This window comes from Vombatus ursinus, unplaced genomic scaffold (genome assembly GCF_900497805.2).
Source record: "Vombatus ursinus unplaced genomic scaffold, bare-nosed wombat genome assembly UNPS02005286.1, whole genome shotgun sequence".
Lineage (NCBI taxonomy): Eukaryota > Metazoa > Chordata > Mammalia > Diprotodontia > Vombatidae > Vombatus > Vombatus ursinus.
Window position 1 is genome coordinate 6,824,511 of NW_020945064.1, and position 20,429 is coordinate 6,844,939.

The 20,429-nt window shown below is 49.6% G+C and overlaps 1 protein-coding gene across 3 annotated transcripts; it reads left to right on the forward strand.

Annotated features, from left to right (window-relative positions):
• Nucleotides 1–136: 136 nt before the first annotated feature.
• On the forward strand, nucleotides 137–19,329 carry RNF166 (ring finger protein 166). Of its 3 annotated transcripts, XM_027847717.1 has the most exons (7): nucleotides 152–345; nucleotides 9,666–9,822; nucleotides 11,684–11,796; nucleotides 13,146–13,260; nucleotides 15,118–15,225; nucleotides 17,560–17,744; nucleotides 17,908–19,329. In XM_027847717.1, exons 1-7 carry the CDS (start codon nucleotides 152–154, stop codon nucleotides 18,194–18,196), a joined length of 1,161 nt encoding a protein of 386 aa, XP_027703518.1. In that variant the 3' UTR covers nucleotides 18,197–19,329. The 3 variants fall into 3 exon arrangements, with proteins under 3 accessions (XP_027703519.1, XP_027703518.1, XP_027703520.1); XM_027847718.1 differs by lacking the exon at nucleotides 17,560–17,744 and having other exon boundaries at nucleotides 137–345; nucleotides 17,908–17,996; XM_027847719.1 differs by lacking the exons at nucleotides 15,118–15,225; nucleotides 17,560–17,744; nucleotides 17,908–19,329 and adding an exon at nucleotides 14,569–15,106.
• The last annotated feature ends 1,100 nt before the right edge of the window (nucleotides 19,330–20,429 follow it).

Genomic DNA, 20,429 nt, shown 5'->3' on the forward strand with positions numbered 1-20,429 from the left:
GATGACTTAGGACGCGTGGGGCGGGGCGGGCCGGAGCCAGAGACCCGGACCGGGACCGAGACGGGTACCGAGCCCGAGCCCGAGCGGCGGACTGGGAGCGAGCGGGGCCGGCGTGCCGGGGCCGGCGGGCAGGGGCGGGCCGGGCCCCGCTATGGCCATGTTCCGCAGCCTGGTGGCGTCGGCGCAGCAGCGGCAGCACCCCCCGGCCGGAGCCCCTGCCAGCGCCCCGCAGCCCCCGGCCGGGCCCGGCGCCGGCGGCGAGAGCGGCTTGGAGGCCCAGTACAGCTGCCCCATCTGCCTGGAGGTCTACCACCGGCCCGTGGCCATCGGCAGCTGCGGACACACGTGAGGCCCGGGCCGGGCGGGGGCGGCGGGGCCTCAGTTTCCCCATCTGTAAAGCGGGAGGCGGCGGCGAAAAGCCGCCCCCCTGCCGTCCCTTTTCCTCTCGGCGCCGTCGGGAGGAGGACGCTTTGTCCACCCCGGCTTGGGCAGAAAAGCGAGTTGTAGCAGCAGCAGCGCCAGTAGTAGTCGTTGTCTATACTCTGGTCCCTTCTGGGGAGGAGGCGGGGCTCTGCAGGAGAAAGGGGAGGAAGCTAGGGGCGGTTAGCCCCCCTGCTCTGCAGAAGGATGGGTGGCCCTTGCCTGTAACACCCCCCCCCCTTTCCCTGCAGAAGGAGGATTCATGGGGAGGGGGCCGTTGCCTGGCTGTAACATCCCCCCCTTTCCCTACGGAAGGAGGATTCATGGGGAGGGGGCCCTTGTCTGGCTGCAACACCCCCCCCCGCAGGAGGGTTCACTGGGGGTGGTCCTCCTTAGTTTATTTTCCCCAAAGAGCTCAGTTCGTAGAAGTCTTTGCCGGACCAACCCGAGTGGAAGAGCAGGGGTTTGGGGGTGGTTTTCCTCGTGTAGCGGTGGAGGATCCCTGTGGGTGTTATGGGGACGCCCCCTTCCTTCTACCAGCCACGACTTGTGGCTTCCCTGTTTCCGGAGTTCGCTATGTGATCAGGGAGACAGCATGCATACGACGGTGTACAAACAAGATGCAGGCAGGATAAACGGGAGATGATAATGTCCCTGGGAGGATTGATATGCACGTGCCCCGTGCACAGGGAAGAACGCCGGGTTTGGGGGTCAGAGGACCTGCTTTTGCCGCTCATTAGCAGTGTGACCTTGAGCAAGTTTATTTCCCTTTCAGTGCCTCAGTTTGCTTATGTGGAAAATGGAAAAGGTTGGACGAGCTGACCTCCTGGGCTCCTTCCAGGTCTCCGTCTTTGATTCTTAGATAAGGGGTGAGGAGTGTGACGCCTCCTCCCAGCAGCCGCAGCAAGCTACTTCACGCCTAAGGAGGAGAGATAGTGCTTCCTCTGTTGCCTTGCACCAGGCCGGGACAACGTCTTGGGAGGCTTTGAAAACAAAGGAGGCAGCCTGAGTTTTCCCAGCTGTTTGCGGCAGTGGGTGTGTGGCTGCCACTCAGGCGGAGGAAGGCGGCTGCAGTGGGGACAGTGCTCCCGAGCCTCCGGCTTCCCTCCTCATAGCCTTTGGAGGGGGCTGCCAAGGTGCCCTCCCACTTAGATGCTCCGACTTGACCTTCAGTGGTGCGGGGATCATCTTGGCGCACACCCTCAGAAGCAACTGTATTACTTTTAAATATAGTGTTTTCTCCATATGGTACTGCCGAAGTCTAGAAATCCTTGGGGGAAGAACTTTGTTGTAGCTTGTTCTGATCCTATATTTAGAGCGGTCTCATTGTGATTCCATGTGATTTGACTTTGCTTGTTATGAGCTCCCAGTTCTGTTTCTACTTTAAAGAGGTACTATGTGTAGGAAAGTTTTCTTACTGATGAAAGTCGATGAATTTTCAATATCTTCTGCTGCCTCATACAATTTAAGCCATCTTTTGGGGTGGGGGAGAGTAACTCTGGATCCTATAGGATATCAAGCTTGAAACTTCATTTCCATTCATTTCTCCAGAATAGATTTCTTTGGCCACACTGGTTCATAGTCCTATATGAGGTATTGCTGTTTCACCTTTAGCCTCCTTCCCCAGAGCTTTGTAGTTAGTTTGCTTTTTTAGGGACCCATGCCTCTTATTAAGTGCTGTTTTGATTTTTTTTTTTTTTAGTCTCTACAGCACCTTCCTCAAACAAGTGCAAAAGATGTAGAGTCACAAAATCCTTCTATGCTCTCCTTATCTTGAATGGCCCTGCTAGGTCAGTTGCAGCTTCCTTGGGCATTTTATCTGCTACATTCCCACAAATCCCCTGGCTTTTAGTGATCACCTTCCACAAAGTAGATTTCTTTTTTTTTTTTGTTAGGGAATGGTACTGGATTGACCACTCTTAGGGTTAGCTACCCTGAGGCTATGTCTAAATTTCCATTTCTAGCATCCTGTTGGAGACAGCTAAGTGGCTTACTGGTGAGACTACTGAGCTTGGAGTCAGGCCCAGACACTTAGCTGCGTGACCCTGTTTGCTTAATTCACTGGAGAAGGGAATGGCAAACTACTCCAGTATCTCTGCCATGCCCACTAACTGGTTGGTACACACAGATGCCCACAGCTGACAGTCTCACATGGTCTCATCTACATAGTCCTTAGGAAGATCTGAATCTCACTTGTAGAGAGATTGGCCACTAACTCAGAACCAAAGCCCGATATCCAATTTCTAACCCTCAGATTAATCCCATTAATGTTTAGGTTTGGTGGCTAGAGCAGTCAGCTTTTTTAGGGAGGATCAAGTGTTTGGGCTTTATCACTCTCTTCCCATTTCTCCCCACCTTTTGCAGCCTTTTTCTTTGTTCCTTACATTACTCTGGCATCCAAATATCCCCAGTCCCAATTATTAGTAAAAGTAGAGCTATAAGACAATTCAGTGAAAGCACCCATGTTTGGAGGGACCTTTGGGAGTCCAGGTATTTCACAGACTTGCTGGCATCTGGCCCTCCCAACATCAGCAAGCATCCCAGAGGCTCCAAGGAAATTATAGGGAGAGTAAACAGATGTTTGTGTATGTTACTATCCATGACTGAAGAGCTGAAGGAGACATTTGGAGACCTGTAGGTGGCATTAAATTCTGAAGAGATCAAAGAGGGGAGGAGGAAGAGGTGTGGGTTTTACCAGCCCTCTGTACAAGTCACTGCCCTAGGCTGGGCTTGTGTTTTCTAGGTTAGTTAGGGGGCTGGCCCTGTGATCTGGATCTGTGTGTCTAGGCTCCCTGCAGGGCTGCTGGGCACATTCCAGGCCATCTCCACACCGGCACCATCCTCATCACCCTTCTGCCAGGCTTCCAAGGCACCTCCAGGCCAGCTCCACCCATGCCTAGGCTCCTGGGCCCCACACCCCTCTCCTATACATAGTTTGCCCCATTGGATTGTTAGCATCTTGAGGACCAGGACTCTTGATTGCTTCTGATTGTATCTTCAGTACTTAGCACAGTGCCTGGCACATGGTATAAGTACTTAATGAATGCTTTAACTGGCTGTCTTGTCATCAAACATTAACTGAAATAGTTAGAGATCTAGTGACCCTGGCTGGTGTTCATGGCAAAACCCAGACTGTGTCCTCAGCATTTGGCGGGTGCCAGGGGAGGGGGGCATCTTTCCTCTTGGGCAGGATCAGTCCTTTCCAGGATGGGGTCCCTGGCATTGCAGAGTAATGAACCCTCAGGCAGAGTCTTCTCCCAGGTCTCCTTGCTGCCCATCCAGCAAGCCAGGGAGGGAGGCATCACCTAGGGCGGGGGAAGTGAGCTAGCATGCTGTGAAACGAAGGCCCTGATGGCAGATTTGACCCATTTTGGAAGGTCTGTGTGTGGTTAATTGAGATGAGTCATGTGGGCTTGAATATTAACTACCCTCCCCACCCTGGGAAAGGCTCTGAGGTCCGGGCTAGGCTGGGGGCAGCTACACCTACCTGGACAGCCTGAGGCAACAGGAAATATCTTGCCCTCAGGATGTTGCACTCTTTTGGGGTCACCTTTAATCTGGGATAACCCTGCCCATCCCAGAGCAAGCTGTGAGTAGTTTTACAAAAATTCTTATATCTGTTCTGTGAGTTAGGTAGTACAAATATATATTATCAGCCCTATTTACTAATAAGGAAACCGAATCCCTTCCAGGGTAAAGCCCCTTGCCCTTCAGTGCACAGCTCCTAAAGGGCCTAAAGCAGGATTTGAACCTGGGTCTATTCACTCCAGCACTATGTCCATTTGGGCCACATGTTACAATCTTGAGAATATTCCACCTTATTAGTATCTGAGAGAGTGGCCCCTGGTTGTGAAGCCCCCTCCTGGGCCTTCTGCTCATTCTGGCCCAGGGCTTGGTCCCCTCTTGGCCTCTGATCCCTCACTCAAATGATTAATACAGCCCAAAAAGCCGCTTATCACCAGGACCCGGGCAAGTTCTGGCGGGACTTTGTAATATTATAGGCCAGCGTCGCTGCGTAATTGCACGCTCTTGGATCTGAAAACATCAAGGTAACAGTGCCTGAAACCTGGATCAGGAGCCAGGAGACACGAACGCCCACAGCTTGGACGCTTTGTTCTGCTTGCCTACCTCCCCGGGGAATCTGACACCTTGAAATAGCTGTCAGATAGGATGCTTTGAGTCCGCGTGAGGCCGATCTGGCAGCCCTTTTGAGGTCCCTGAGGCCTCTTCCCCCCATCCCTCTGAAATAAGATAATGGAATGGTTTTTTATTCTTAGCCTTGGACAGTTTGAGATAATATTTATAAAGTGCTTAGCACAGTCTCTGGCACCTAGTGAGTGCGATTGTAATTGTTTATTCCTTTCCCCTAATTTATAAATGGCCTGAGCTAAGTTCAGACTTTGACCTCTTTAAGGCCAATTGCATGCTTTTCTTCTTCCTCTAAAATAAATGGCCTTGGCTGTCTGAAAGCTAGGCCTGGCTTCTCTCTCTTTTTTGGATTGAGCCATGGTTCCCCTTATGTTTTGTTCTCCATCGGTGACTGGTTTTGGCTGGCCAGCTCGCTTGGTGAAGGGGGGGAGTGCCTTCCCTTGGTGAAGGTAAGTGGGCCAGCCCTGGGCCCAGCCACTGGAGCTTGGGAAGGGGAATGAGGCTTCTTTGTGGCACTCAGTGGAGGTGGGGGCTGTGTGCCGTGTGCACGCTCCCACGATCACATCTCCCCTGCGGTGCCTCACCTCACCTCCTGAAGTAAGTGACAAATGGTGTCACCCCCAAGCCCACGAGCTCTGCCCTGTGAAAATAACAACTGTTCCTTCTCTGGGTGATGAACATGCTTCTGTAGAGTGGGAAGTAATTGTAAATACCAGCTGGAGGGGTGTATGTGTGAAAAAGCAGGGAGGAGAGAAGAGTGGGGAGAAGTCCATGCAAAAGCCTTCGGAAGCAAGGTCCAGTTGCCTGGCAGTTACCAGCCTCTGGCCCTAGCCCTCTCTTGCCATCTCAGTGACCTAGCAGGAGGCCTCTGCAGCACACAAGCATGCAGGTGCTCTTAGAGCGATTATAGTTGTGCCAAAGAAGGCGCACTGATGGATTAGGCTCCCAAGTCCAAACAGAGGCCCCCTCTCAGCACTGCCTCCTGTTTGGAAAGAACCAGTGGTGCCCGGAACTACAGCTGGTTCTTTGTTTGCCATCTGGATACCAGCTTTTCCTTCTGGGTGGACTGAGAGGAGGCTTCACATCACTACTTCCTCCCCACAGCCCTCAGTAGACCTCATGGCAGAAGAGCCCACCAACTACTTAGACTGTATCTGATCTTAATCTTCTATTATCTGCCTTCTCCCAAGCCTCATGCCCCACTTTCCCTAACTAACCCTATGTTTAGACTCTGAGCTCGGTGCACATTAATGTTGCCTCCTTCCTGCAAGGCCCACAGAACTTGGGGATTTTATCTCCCTCTGGCATTTGCTGAAGTCTTAAAGAGTGAGAAAATGAGGTGATTTGAGGCACTGCAGTCTCGTCTTGTAGACCCTCCATTCTTTCCATCTTCTTTGTGTTTTCAAATTAGAAATCCCTGGAGCTGACTACCTTCTCCTCTGGTGGAGCCTTCCTTGAGGGTGGGGAGGGGTGGGTGGGATCCATTCTAACCCTTGCTCCATGATTAGATATTCCTGGAAATTGTTGAAGAAAAAGCTAGCCTGGATAATCCATATCCTTGGGAAGGAAGGAATATTTGGGGGGAGAAGCAAGGGAGATGGAGAGAGATAGGAGAGGCTGGAGATCTTTCTAGTTGTTTTTCAGGGGGTTTGGTGTTCTTTTTTGTTTGTTTGTTTTTAACTTGATTATGTGGTAACATGAATGGCTTAGGTGGCCCACCACTTTGTTCCCCAGTTTGGACCACACCCCACATGTTGGGAGAACTCTTGTTAGTGCTGGACAGGACTTTACCTATCTAATCTAGTACTCTTATTTCCTAGAGAAAGAAACCAAGATAAAGTGACTTCATGGCCACACAATTAATAATGATAATTGATGTTTATGTAGCATTTTAAGGTTTGCAAAACACTTTCTGTAGCTTGGCCTTAAGGCTGACCTTAGTTAGCAACAGCTTTTTTAAGATGGGTACTACAGGTAAGGTATGATCATCTCCATTTTACTGATGAGGAAACTTGATTCTTAGCAAGGTCACATGGTTGCCTGTGGTCACACAGTAATTGTCAGTGGTGTTTAATCCATCTTCTGACAATCTACCATTTTTTCTACAACTTTGATGTATAGAATTGGTTTTGGAGCTGAGAAGACCAGGTAGGCTGACCTCTAGTAAATGTTGACTGTTTAGAAACGGAGCTGAGAGTAGGCCACTGGCTTCTGAACTCTTCATCTTGGGCTCTTTTTATCCAGTGGATCTGACACTTTTGCCCAGTGGCTATGCTGTTTGGGAATAACTTTTCTATACACCAGGTGAGAACCGTATCTGAAAGATGAAAAGGAAGAAGTTTTCTGGACAGTAGACATTCCAAAGGAGGTCTCCTTTCTCCTAATGGTTGTGGGGCATATGAATACGCTGGATTCTCTTACTTGTTGACTCTGTTCCTATTGAATAAAGATGGTCCCTGGATAGATCCTTGGGGCATCTCATTATCACATTTACCCACCCAAAGTACTGCTCTGGTGCAGACAGCTCTTATGAAGACATTCCTGCAGAGTATTGTGCTTAGCATTAGAGGGGCTCAGAGCTTATTAATGCGGTCAGCTAGGTGGTATAGTGGATAGAGTATTGGTCCTAGAGTTAGACCTGAGTTCAAATCTGGCCTCAGATATTTACTAGTTGTGTGACCCTGGGCAAGTCACTTAACCCTGTTTGCCTTTCTTTCCTCATCTGCAAAATGAGCTAGAGAAGGAAATGGCAAACCATTCTAGTATCTCTGCCAAGAAAACCCCAAAAGAGGGACATGAAGAGTAGGACAAGATTGAAATATCTAAACAACAAAGACTTGCTTATTAACAAGAGCATAATTGATAAATGCATTGGAAAAGTGATTACTGAGTGTGCCGTGTTAGGCATTGGATTAAGCACTGAAGATACAAACAAAGGTAAAAACCAGTCCCTGCCCTCAAGGAGCTCAGTCTCGGGGGCGGGGGGGGGCAAACAAGAAATGTGGGGCACAAGTTAGAAGGCATCTCAGTGCCACAGGCCTGGGAAGGGCAGCCTTTGGCTGAGACTAGAAGGAAGCCGGGGCGGATCAGGGATGAGTCCCAGGAAGGAGATGGTAGGCTGTGTGAGCTAGGAACAGCAAGCAAGGAGAATGGTATCACAGAGGAGGGGGGAGGATGAAGGCATAAGAAGACTGGAAAGGTAGCCAAGGCTTTGAATGCCAAATCAAGAGTTTGTTGACTAGGGGGCTGACGTGGTCAGACCTCAGTTTAAGGAAGATCATTGAGACTGGAGTAGGGAGAGACTGGAAGCAGGCTACTATTGGCAGCAGTCTGGGGGTGTGGCGATGAGACCCTGTCAGGAGAAAGGGGGGCACATGAGAAATGTCATGAAGGCAGGAACAACAGGATTTGGGAACTGTTTGGATATGGGGGAAAGGGGATTGAGGCATCAAAAGTGGCAACCTCCATTGTGAGTCTGGGTGACAAGGGGATGGTGGCAGCCTTCACACTAATAGGGAAGTTAGAAAGAGGGGAAGTCTTAGAGGGAAAGATCATGATGCCATTTGGGATGTGTTGAGCTTAAGGTGAGGTCAAGAGAGAAGTTGGTTAGGGCTGGATAAGTGACCTGAGAATCCTCTGCATAGAGATGTTTATTGAACCCGTGGGGACTGGAAAATAGTAAAAGGGAGAAGAGAAAAGGGCCCAGGACAGTGTTAGGGGACACCCACGATTAGTGGGCATGACCTGGAAGAAGACCCAGTAAAGGACACTGAGCAGGAGTAGTCAGACAGGTAGGAGGGAAGCAGGAGAGAGCAGAGGGTGAGGAGCAGTGTCAGAGGCTTCAGAGCTCAAGAGGAATGAGGGCTGAGGAAAGGCCAATCAATGTGGCGACAAAGAAAGGTCTCGCTGGTAGCTTTGGAGGCAGCAGTTGAATGATGAGGTCAGAAGCCAGACTGCAGAGTTGAGAGTGAGAGGAAAGGAAGGCACCAATTGTGGTTGGCTTTTTTATGGAATTTAGTCACAAAAGGGAGAAAATGTGACTGTTGGGGTTGGATGAACCAAGTAAGGGCTTTTAATAAGAGCTAACATTTAAAGAGTACCTGTGCCAAGTGCTTTTTCAATTTTATCTCAATAGATACTCAGAGCAACCCTGGGAGATAGGTGCTATTATTATCCCCATTTTGCAGGTGAGGAAACTGAAGCAAACAGGTTAAATGGCTTGTCTAGGGTCATGCAGCTAGTAGGTATCTGAAGCCAGATTTGAACTCAGATCTTCCTGACTCCAAGGCTGGTGCTCTGTTTACTTTGAAACCTCTCCTTGTTCCCATGTTTATAGGCATTAGGGAAACAGCCAGTAGACAGGGAGAGGTTGAGGGTTAGGGAGAGTCTGATAGGCAGTATTTAGGTGTTTTAGTGTTAAACTTCTCCTTAGACCAACATTTCTAAGATTTTTTTTTTTGTTCTCAGGATCTAAGAGATAGCTGGATTTTCATATCTGATTTTGTCAATCTGTTGTGATAATATCGTTTTGGTTGAAGTATTAAAAATCCAACCTTGCATCCCTAGGTAGTTGGAAAAGGAAGGACTTTTACTTGTCACACAAGGTCTTATTATTAAAATAGTTTGTCCTTATGGACCCTCTGAAAGGGTCTCAGGACCCCCAGGAGTCCCACACTCTGAACTGTTGACTTAAGCATTCAGATAGGTAGGAGAAGATCCCAAGAGAGTCTTTACACATTTAGGCGGGTAACGTTGTCATACTGCTTTTACAGGTGAACCAGATGAGGCCAAAGGGTAAATGTATTTCCCCAAGATCACACAGTAAGCTTGATAATGAAAGCTAAGACATCCAGAGACATCCCTCTTTGTGCCGTCTGCCCAACAAACAGAAATTAATCTTTTCCAAACATCCAGGATAAACACAGAATGAGCATGGCATTGTGATCAGTGACTAGGGAGGTGAGGGTAGAGGTGTATCAGGAGTCAAAGGAGGCCCGTTGTCCTGTGCTGACAGCTGTTAAGGCCACCCAGGACACTTCGTACAAAGCCTCTTTCCCATGCTTCCAGAAGGGCTCAGGAGTTGTGTTTCTTTATAGATTCTGTGGGGAGTGTTTGCAGCCATGCCTCCAGGTGCCATCTCCACTCTGCCCACTCTGCCGAATGCCCTTTGACCCAAAGAAAGTGGACAAAGCCTCCAATGTGGAAAAGCAGCTGTCATCCTACAAGGCTCCATGCCGGGGCTGCAGCAAGAAGGTAAAGTGTTCAGCTTTTGGGAGTGGTAAAGGATCTCATACACTGCTTAAGAGAATTTGTTTCTGTCTTTGAAGGCATACCTCTCATGATGAGTGGGTGGACTTCCTTTGGTATTGATTTTTGTTTCTCATGAGAAATACTTTTCAGACTCTACCAAGCCCTTTCCCGTCAAGCTACCGAGAGCTGGCGAATCATCTTGAATGGGTTAGCCAGGTAACCATCCAGTCTAGAAAGAAATCAGTCTGTGACAGTTCTTCAGGAGAACTGAGAATGAGGGGAGAGACTCTCATGGAGTCATAGCTGACCTTATGGAGGTAGCGTGTGATTTCATCCCCATGACTTCCTGGGCTGATGAGATTTCAAATTCCATAATCAGCTTAGAGCTAAAAGGGGCCAGAACACCATGGAATGGAAGAGCGTGTATTAAGCACCTGCTGTGTGCCCAGCACTGTGCTAAGAACTGAGGATACTCATAGAAAAGCAAGACAGTCTGTTCTCAAGGAATTCTCATTCTAATTAAGGGAGAGAACAGTTCCAAGGCAAATAGTGAGGGCCGCCATGTTAGCAGCAGGATTGATTGGAAAAAATATTAGGTAGCTCAGTTCCTGACCCAGTCACCTAGGAGCCCTGCTCATAGCCGTTGTTGACTGTTTCCTCTCTCTTCCCTCCCACATCTGCTTAGTTGGCTGTCTTTCTATTAATTTAAAAAAAAAATTGGTTTCTGATTGGTCCCTCTGCTTCTTGGCTCTTCCCTGGCCAGTCTTCCAAACCTCAGTCAGAACTGGCTGAGGCTCAGGACTGAAAGCCGGGTCACCCCCTACACACGAGACCTCAGCTACTCCCTGCAGTCTCTGCTCTAAACTGCACATTCCCTTTGCTCTGCCACTTGAGCCTCTCCACTCTGGTTCCCACTTACCTCCAGACTTGCCTCAATTTCTCACCTGATGGGTGTCGCCCACGGACTTTTCTACCTGTATTCCTTGAACTTGGCCTTCCATCGGCCTCTGCATTTGCATGAACTGTCCCCGACCCTGGAATGCCTTGCTTCTTCTGCTATGCCTCTCTTCCTTCCAGGCTCAGCTCAGGTACCACGTCCACTCTGAAGCCTGCCTTCCTTATGCCCCTCCCCCAACTGGTCGTCCTCTCTGGCTTCTCGGTTTATGTGGGAGCTGCCCCAGAGGAATGTCAGCTCCTTCAGGGCAGCTTCTTTTGTCTGGGTATCCTCAGACTGCCCTTGCCAACTAGGAGGCAGTTGGGGTTAAGTGACTTGCCCAGAGTCACACAGCTAGTGAGTGTTATGTGTCTGAGGTTGGATTTGAACTCAGGTCCTCCTGAATCCAGGGCCGGTGCTCTATCCACTGCGCCACCTCGCTGCCCCTTTTTAATAATTCCAAGTTGGCTTTACCCAAGAACTTACCTTGAACTTGTATCTATTTTGGGCAAACACAACCTCGTCACCTGGTAATGAATGTATCCAGCAGGATCTCATTTCTTTGTCCTGAAATTGCCTCAGTCTCATTTTAAGGGCTTGCTTGTTTGGCCAGTTCTGTGCTTCTCCATCCCGTCCGTGCTCTGCCTTCATCCCTCCAGATGAGATCCAAGCCCTCGATCTTGCTAGCTACTCTTCCCTGCACTTGTCCTCGCTCTATCCCCTCTTTCCTGAGAAGAGGCAGTCACCAGAACTGTGGACAGCTCCAAGTTTCCTGCAGGCTTGTGTTTTTTGGCTGGTACATGAGTGCCACGAATCCTAGCTCAGGGGCAGCTCCTATATACGTGAGATCACCATCTTGTGTTTTCCTCTTGGTGAATGAATGCAGCACACCAGGCCTTCCACCTCAGCCTGCCCTTTGCTCTCTTTTAGGTGACTCTTGCAAAGATGAGGTCACACATTTCTTCCTGCATGAAGGTCCAAGAGCAGATGGCCAACTGTCCCAAGTTTGTCCCAGTAGTGCCAACATCCCAGCCCATTCCCAGGTAAGCAACGCCAGATGGGCATTTCCTTTTCCTTCGTGACATGAATCCCCAGGATCCCTGGGGGAGAAAAGGGTGGGGAGGAAGAGGGAGGTGATAGGATCTGCAGGATTAAATTCCTAACCTGATTTTTAATCTCTTCCTTAAAAACCCTTAACAAGCCTTGAGAGTAGAAAATGTAAAACTGTCTATGATCTTGACTGGGAGCCTTAGTTTGCCCATCTTCATGTGGAGACAATGATACTTGGTCTACATACATCATAGGGTTTTCGTGAAGGGAATCCTTTACACAGCTAAAATGTAATAGTTGTATGAGTTACTCTTTTTTTTTTGTCTAGGCAGTGGGGTGAAGTGACTTGCCCAGGGTCACACAGCTAGTCAATGTCAAGTGTCTGAGGCCAGACTTGAACTCAGGTCCTCCTGGCTCCAGGGCCAGTACTCTATCCACTATGCCATCTAGCTGCCCTCTGTCAGTTATTCTTAATTCTGGGTCCTCTACTGACCAGTGCCTCCAGGGGCCAGGGAGACAGCCACACTGTCACGGGAGATGCTGCTGCCAGTTCAGTAAACATTTAAATTTGGGCTTTGTTAGTAAATATTCAGGCAGGGCAGCCATTTGGGGCTGGTGGGAGTTCCCCTTTCTGAATTCTTAGAACATGGGCTGGACCCGGCCTCCTTCCTGCTGTTTTCTTTCTAAAGGTCTTTGACTGGTTCTCTGATTTGGTCAATCCCTGCCAATCCCCTAATGGATGGATGGTTGAAGAGGACAAGAGGCCTCAGCTGCAGGAGGGGGATGAACATCGCCTGGGGGGGGGGGGGGGGCGTGTGCCCTCCCAGAGGAGGAGGCCCCTCAGAGCCAGGCTGATTCTGGTTGTGACTGTTTTCAGTTTCAGAAAAGAGACGCTTCCCCAACTGACAGGCTGGCCTGGCTTCTGCCCAGTGGTGTCAGCATCGTTAGCTGCCCCTGGAAGCAGAAGGAAGACAATTGGGAGCTTTCTCTGTATCTTCCCAATGAAAGTGTAGGGCCCTGGGAAAGAAGGCAGAGGAGGGTGGAGTAGTTAGGGCCCTGCAGCATTGGTTTCTCTGTCCCAGAGTAAAGAGTAGGCCCTTGTGAATTGGACCCATGTGGCATCATTTATCTTTGAGATGGGCAAGAAACTGAGGAGACTGCAGCACCAAAGACCTGCTCCAAGGTAGTAAGCAACTCATGGGCAATTGGACGGGTGTTGACCAGCCACTGCACACAGTGGAAGCTGCTGAATGTTTTGGACCTCACTTTGTTCATCTGTAAAACAAGGGCGTTGTATGAGAGGATCTCTGAAATCCCTAACTCTCTTCTCCCCACTGCTCAGCAATATCCCAAACAGATCCACCTTTGTGTGTCCGTACTGTGGAGCCCGTAATCTGGACCAGCAGGAGCTGGTGAAGCACTGCATGGAGAATCATCGCAACGACCCCAACCGAGTGGTGAGTGGGCGGGGGGCCGTGCGGGCTTCAGGCCGGGTGGTGCTCCACACATCCTGGTGATGAGGAGCACCGTGTCGAGCACTGGGGTTACAGACAGGCAGGAATGGTGCCTGCCCTCGAATGTCCCAGTATGATGGGGAGGTGACCTGCAGCCGGATAGACGGGGGAGACGGGAGCTGTTCTAAGGGGAGGCCTCTGCACCTTCTGGTGGGAATTAAGCTGAGACTTGCAAGGAGAGGAGCCTTCTCAGCACAGAGGAGAGGTGCAGATGGAGGACCACCAAGGAGGCCAGTGACACTGGACTGCCGAGGAACGGGGGCGGGGGGGAGTAAGGTGGAAGAAAAGACTGCCAAGGGTAGGAAGGGATTGGGTCATGAAGGCCTTTAAAAACCAAGGAGATTTCATTTTTTATCTTAGAGGTAATAGGTAATTCTAAAAAATTTAAGAATATACATATATATATATATATATATATATATAAAAAGATTTTTTTAAAAACCAAATTTTAAATTTAAAAAAAAGAGATAATAGGTAGTCACTGGGGTTTCTTGAATAGAGATGGGTGATGTGGTCAGACCCAAGCTTAAAGATCAGTTTGATAGCTGAATGAAGGCTGGCCTGAAGTGAGGAGAGGCTAAAGGCAATACTCCAGGTCTGGGGTGACGAGGGCCTGCCCAGGGGTCATGGTCATGTCAGGAGAGACATGTTTCTAAGGTAGCATCAACAGAACTGGGCACCACATTAGGTGTGGGGGAGGAAAGAGAATGAGGAATCAAGGGTGACAGCCCATGTTGTGAGCCTGGCTGACAGGGAGGATGGTGGTGACCTTGCTGCTGTGGGGAGTAATCCGAGATGGGATGTGGTGTGGCAAAGGCATTGATAGGAAAAGGGGGCAGAGGGCCAGAGTGTGGAGCGTAGTCTGGAATTGAACTCATTCCCCAAAAGCCCACGAGAGGGAAAGGAAGGTGGGTGTAGCATGGGTGTAGGGGGGGTTAGAGATTCTGAGGAGGACGATACAACATTGGTACCATGAAAACTAGGATCAATCCAGTGGCCGTGCTTGATTCTAGACACTAGACACTGGAAAAATACATCAATAAAACTTTTTTTAAAGGACTAAGTTTAGGGGTTGTAAGGCAGAGGGAAAGATGGAATGATTTCTTTCCATTATATTACCATGATATAACATTCCATTATGCAAAGTTCTCAGAGCAAGAGCAGCGATTCATTGTGCACCCACCAAGGCATGTCACCGTGTTTGTGGTCAGACGTGCTGTGGGCACAAAACTCCCTGCACTGTTGGCTCAGGTTCTGAAACTGTTGGTCCTGCCCTCTTGGTTATCCTGGTGTAAAGGTGAAGAAGAGCCTCTTGGGTCAGTCAACAAACACTATGTGAGTGCCTGCTCGGTGTGGTGTGTGACCCAGGGGAGGAGAAGGGAGAAGGGCAGTCATCACAGGGAGGAAAAGAAAAGACAAGGCAGTTGTGGTCTGGGGGAAAGAAGGGTGCCCCCCCTTCTTCATGGGTAGGAGGGGAGGTTGTCTTCAGGACGGATTGTGTGGGAGCCTGTCCACGGTGCCCAGCGCCGTGGTGAATGCAGAGTGGGGGCTTTGGGGAGGTATGTCTGGGTTCACCAAACAGGGGCCTGCCTCGGTGTTCACTGATAAGGTTGGCCTGTCCAGATTTGGGGGAGAGGAGCATGAGGTGGTCCTGAGTCTCTGTGCCCAGCTGGCACTGGGGTGTGATTAGGCACAGGCTTGCCCAGAACTAAACAGTCCTGCTTGTTGGAGGAGGGGGCTCTGCCCCACCCTGCCCTTGGCCAGGGCCCTCACTCAGCTCTGGCACCATCTGTGTTGCAGGTATGCCCCATCTGTTCAGCCATGCCCTGGGGCGACCCCAGCTACAAGAGCGCCAACTTCCTGCAGCACCTCCTGCATCGACACAAATTCTCCTATGACACCTTTGTGGTGAGTGCCCTCGGGTCACGGCCTGGGGAGGGGAGAGGCTGGCTGCACCTGCTGTGTGCCAGGTGCTGGGATACAAAAAGAGGCAACAAGCAAGCACATGCATGCAGACAGGGTATACAAGAAGGTTTGGAGAGCCCTAGAACTAAGATGGGCTGGCCAAGGCTTCTCGGAGAAGGTGGGATATCGGTTGGGGCTTAAAGCAAGCCAGAGAGGTCAGTGGTCAGAGGAGGAGGGAGAGCGTTCCAGCTTTGGGGAGTAGCTCCCCACACAACAGGATCTCTTAGCAGTTCCTCGCCTCTCCGAACCCTTCCCAACACCCTGATACCAAATGCTGGGGCCTTGGGCTTTGGTCTAAATGAAGAGCTGGCAGGGCACTGGCTTCTGGGTCACGGCTGGAATCGGCTCTTCCACAAACTAGGACAAGGCAGCCTGTCCAGGCAGCAGAGCCCAGCACTCTCCTCTTCCTGGGCCTTCATCTTGTTCTCTCTGGGCTGGGTATGACAATGCCTCCTTGCTTCTGGGTTAGGGTGATTGAATGAAGGCTTCTGAAGCCCAAGGAGGGGCGACTTGGGGCCTGGAACCCTCCAAAGGCTGCACCCCTGCGCCGCACCCTCCTGTCCACGTGCCACAGACAGCCATGGCGGTGGGGCCCAGGGAGTCTGCCAGGAGAGTTGCCACTCCTGCTCTTCACAGCCATCCTCTTTTCTTGGACAGCCCATTCACCTTTTACAGTAACTGCCCAGCCCTGACCACTGGGGGCCCTTCTTGCCTCTTCCACTACCAGGAAAATTGTGGCGCTGTATTAGAGTTTGGACATCACCTTTGACTTCCCTCCTTCTTCCTTCTGGGGCAATCTTGTGGTCTGTGGGCGTGCCAGCCCAGGTGGGCCACACACCAGACGCTCTCCTTGCCATCAAAATGGCAGAAGGGGCTTGTCCTACCAGAAGCATAGCTTCAGTGGGTCAGAGTCAGAATCCTCGGGTTTAGGTCTGGAAAAGGCTGAAAAAACCATCTAGTCTCATCTCCTGATTTTGTGGCTGAGGAAGCTGAGGCCCAGAGAGGTCCGGGGTGGTCGCAAGTGGCCTGGCCCTCGTGGCCACTAGAGGGCGTGTCAGGAACCTTAAAAGGCACTGATCCCTTTGGCTTCGGGGAGGGGGCTGAGTTCAGGCCAAGGGCAGCTTCCCACAGATCTTCATTAAGATGCTGAGTCATAGCCTCCTGTGGTCTCCTGAACTTCTCACCCCCTTAGATATTCTCACTAGCCGTGGCATGTTAAAAGGCCCCCTGCAGATGAGACTGCAGGGCTGTGAGTCAGGCTTCCCGGACAGATTTCAAAGGCCCCCCAGTTACAGAAAGGGCCATTCTCAATGAGGGTTTGCCAGTGCCTAGGAGGGGCGGGTCCAGCTTAGGAGAGGAAGGCTGGGGGCGGATGGTGGGGAAGGAGCCTCTTTAGTCATGGCTTGATGAACTATGATAGAGGCAGCTAGGTGCTGCAATGGGTGGAGCACTGGACCTGAAGTCAGGACACCAAAAGAGAGATCCAGCCTCCGACCTGCGCAAGTCACTTACCCTCCTCATAGGAGGTTGTGAGCATCAAAGGAGATCTACTTTGCAGACCTTAAGGTGCTCTCAGGGTGCTGGTGACCAGCTGTTGTATTTAGGTGGGGGTTAGAAGAGCTGGTCCAGATTGTGTGATTCTGCCCATGGATAGGTGTTGGTTGGGGGCTATTCCTTAGAGCAGGAATGCAGGGATCAGAGAAGGTCCCTGCTGAGGGGGACCCAGGGTGAGAGGACTGGCCTTGCAATTAATTAACTGTTCCCTCCCTGTCCCACCCCTGCCTGCCTTCCTTCTCTCCACAACTATCAGCGTCCTGGCTTTTACAGGGTAGCCAATGTACCTGTTCTTCCCTGACCCATTTGGCACCTGTGATTATCTGACCTCTGGATTCAGTATCAGTGGTTGCCTTTTTCCTGATTTGTCTTCATCTTTCTTGGTATCCAAGCCCTGTAGTAGAATCACTTAGTCAAAGAATAGGAACAGATTTGGAATTATTTTCCTGAACAATTGGAAGAACTCACAGCTCTGCCAGCAGTGTATGAGTGTGCCTGGCTTTCTGCACCCTCTGCTGTCTCTATTTGATGGGTGTATGGTGTTTGGATTTGCCTTTCTCTTACAGTGATTTGGAGTGTTTCTCTTTGTGTTTACTGGTAGTTTGCATTTCTTTTTTCTTTTTTAAGGTATTTATCAAGTTTATTTTAATTCATACATTTCATAGAAAAACAGTAAAAACACATCCATGCGTTACGAAAATTAAATTCTATTTACAATCCAAGGGAAGTGAAGACGTTATTGGCAGCAGCTGCAGCTCCCAGGCTGGGGGTCTTTGCAGACACAGCTCCAGGCACACTTGGTACATTCTCCTGGGCAGCAGGAGCAGCAGCTCTTCTTGCTGGAGGCACACGGGCATGATTGGCATTTGCAGGAGCCTGCCCAGGTGCAAGAGCCACCATTCTCGCAGGTACATTTGGGGTCCGTGGCTGGCAGGTAGATGTCAGGCACGCACTCCTCACAGCAGAAGGAGGACCAGGAGACAGACGTATTGATAGTTTGCATTTCTTTTGAAAACTATTCATAATTTTCTCTCGTGTTTGAGTCAGTTCCCTATCCTTTCTTTTCCCTAGGACTACAACATCGACGAAGAGGCTGCATTTCAGGCCGCCCTGGCACTGTCCCTTTCTGAGAACTGAAGGCAGCCCTGGCTGGGCCCGAATCCAAATCTGGGGTCAAAAGTCACCTTTTCCACATGGAGGGACAAGAGGCTTGCTCATTCTTCAGCATTCCCTAGCAGTTAGGCCTCCCTGTCACCTTTATTTGAATTGCACCTTTTTTAATAAGGTGGAATCTTTATTCCTTGCACAAGGAGAGCAGGCCAACCCCAGGGGTCAATCCTCAGTGCCCTCCCTCGGGTAGGAAAAGATTGCACCTTTTACCAGTTCAAAGGTTGGTCTAAGTGAGGACTTTCACCTCTCATCTGGGTAAAGTAAAAAACTGGTTTGTTTGGTGTTTGGAGACCCAGGCGGTCCCTAGAGGGCAGCTGAGTAGAGGGAGGGATGTCCGACTGCTAAATTGGAGCATCGAGTTGTCTTTTTTTTCTAAGCAATGGTTTGGCTTTCATGCTTAAAAATTCTGTTACTGCTGATCCAGACAGGTTAGACTTGAAGGGAGTGGAGAGGTGGGAGAGACTGGAAGAGAAACTTAGCTGAAGACCTGAACGGGAGCCCCATCCTAATATCTTGGCAGTCAGTAAAGTTTCCGCCTTGCTCATTTGGTACCAGCTTTTGTGATACTTAGAGATTCTGGCATTTTTCTATATTAACCAGTGTGATAACCTTTTCACATTTTATAGAGCGAGGAAAAAGCAGTTACTCTTCTTCATATTGCAATATCTGTGTTTGACTAGGAACAATAGTATTTTTATGGAACATTTAAAAAAATTATATTTTTTAAAAAAAATCAAAAACAAACCTAGTTACAGGATCAGCATAGGGGGATGATAGGGAACCTGGGGAAGCCAGAACCCAAACTGAAATTAAGAGAAATTTTTCCACTTGTGCTTGTGTGATTTTGAGGTGGCCACGTTCATTAGATTATTTCTATATTTTTAAGGTTTTCGTTGTGTCTGTTTACCTTTTGCTAATAAAAGAGACTTCCAGCCCCTTGTGCAAGCAGTGATGCCACTGGGGTGTCGGGTTCCAGGGCCCAGATGGATTTACACAGTGGAAACAGCAGAGTTGCTCCCAGGCTTAGAAGACTAGACCGGAAGGGCCCTTTTTATCACCTTTCCAAAGAGATGACTGGAATTCACTCCTCAGGCAGAGGCTTGGGGGACAGCCTCACCGAAGGACAGGGTCTCAGGCCCTCTAGCATCCCACAGATCCAGGCAAGGGGAGCAGTGTGGAGCCATGGACCATCTTCTCCGGCCAGTACTTATGCTCATCAATGGGGTTTGGGAAGAAGGTTGTTCAGCTTTCTGGTTTGTTTAATGATATAAATTATTGTTGTCTTTTTTTAAAAATAAAATAAAAAGTTTCAGAGCATCTACAGCCAGATGTGATAAGGGCTGTTTTATTCCCCAGTTTGGGAGTCTGGGAAAAGCATCTCGGAGAATCTAGACTCACCTTTGACCTCGAGTGAGGGAGAACGATATTCCCTATTTTAAGTAATGCCAAGATTCTTTCTACAGCATCTAGAATAGCTTCTGCTCGAACACCTCCCAAGGCAGCCCATTCCTTTCCTATTGGAAAGTTCTGACACTGAGCCACCATCCATAAATGCTGTCTGAATTTTGGTCATGGTTCTCTGGGCTGTCTTCCCACCACCTTCCAAACCTTAAAGCACCATGTAAAAATGAGTTGTTATTAAGTGCCCAGGGAGTGAATCAAAGATGGAAAAATGAGAGTCCATGTAAGTATAACATGAGGTAGGGTGTGACAGGCAGAAATCCTGTCCAAATGCTGTCGGAAATTCTGAGGAATGAGACTGGGTATGCGCCTCAGCTTGTCCTTTTCTGACTAGTCTGCACCTAGCCTGCACGTTGGATAAGAATCCAATCTCTCAGGGAGACCTGTTTTCAAGTCCTGCTTACACACTAGTTATGGGACCCTCAGCAAATAACTTCATTTGTAAGATGGGGCTGATGATAGTGTCTACCTCCCAGAGTTGTGGGGATAAATTGAGGAAAGTTGTGAAGCACTTTGAAAAGATTTAAGCACTATATGTACATACTAACTAATTATGGTCATACTGCAGATATGTGGTTTTCTGAGTTAATGTGTGGCCTTCAGGGATCCTAATGTAGTTTAGCTGCACTCCTTTGTATGAGTCTGACTTCATTGGTTTAGGACACCCAGAATCCAAAAGTTTTAAAACCCACGTACTGATCACTACCTAGAGCTGACTCGGCACCCCTTCACCCACCACATAACTGCAGTGAGGCTGCACTAGTCAATCCAAAGGCCTGACACAGGTTTGCAGCAAAACCCACCCCCACAACTCCCTGATTGCAGCTGCGAGCTCTGAATTTTACCTGAGCAGTGACAGACGTGGCTGCAGCTACCAGGCTGCAGGTTGGGGAGGAGAGCAAAGCTGCATTGTATGCTGCAGGAGATTGGTAGAACAGAAGGGAGAGGGCCAGATAAAGCTC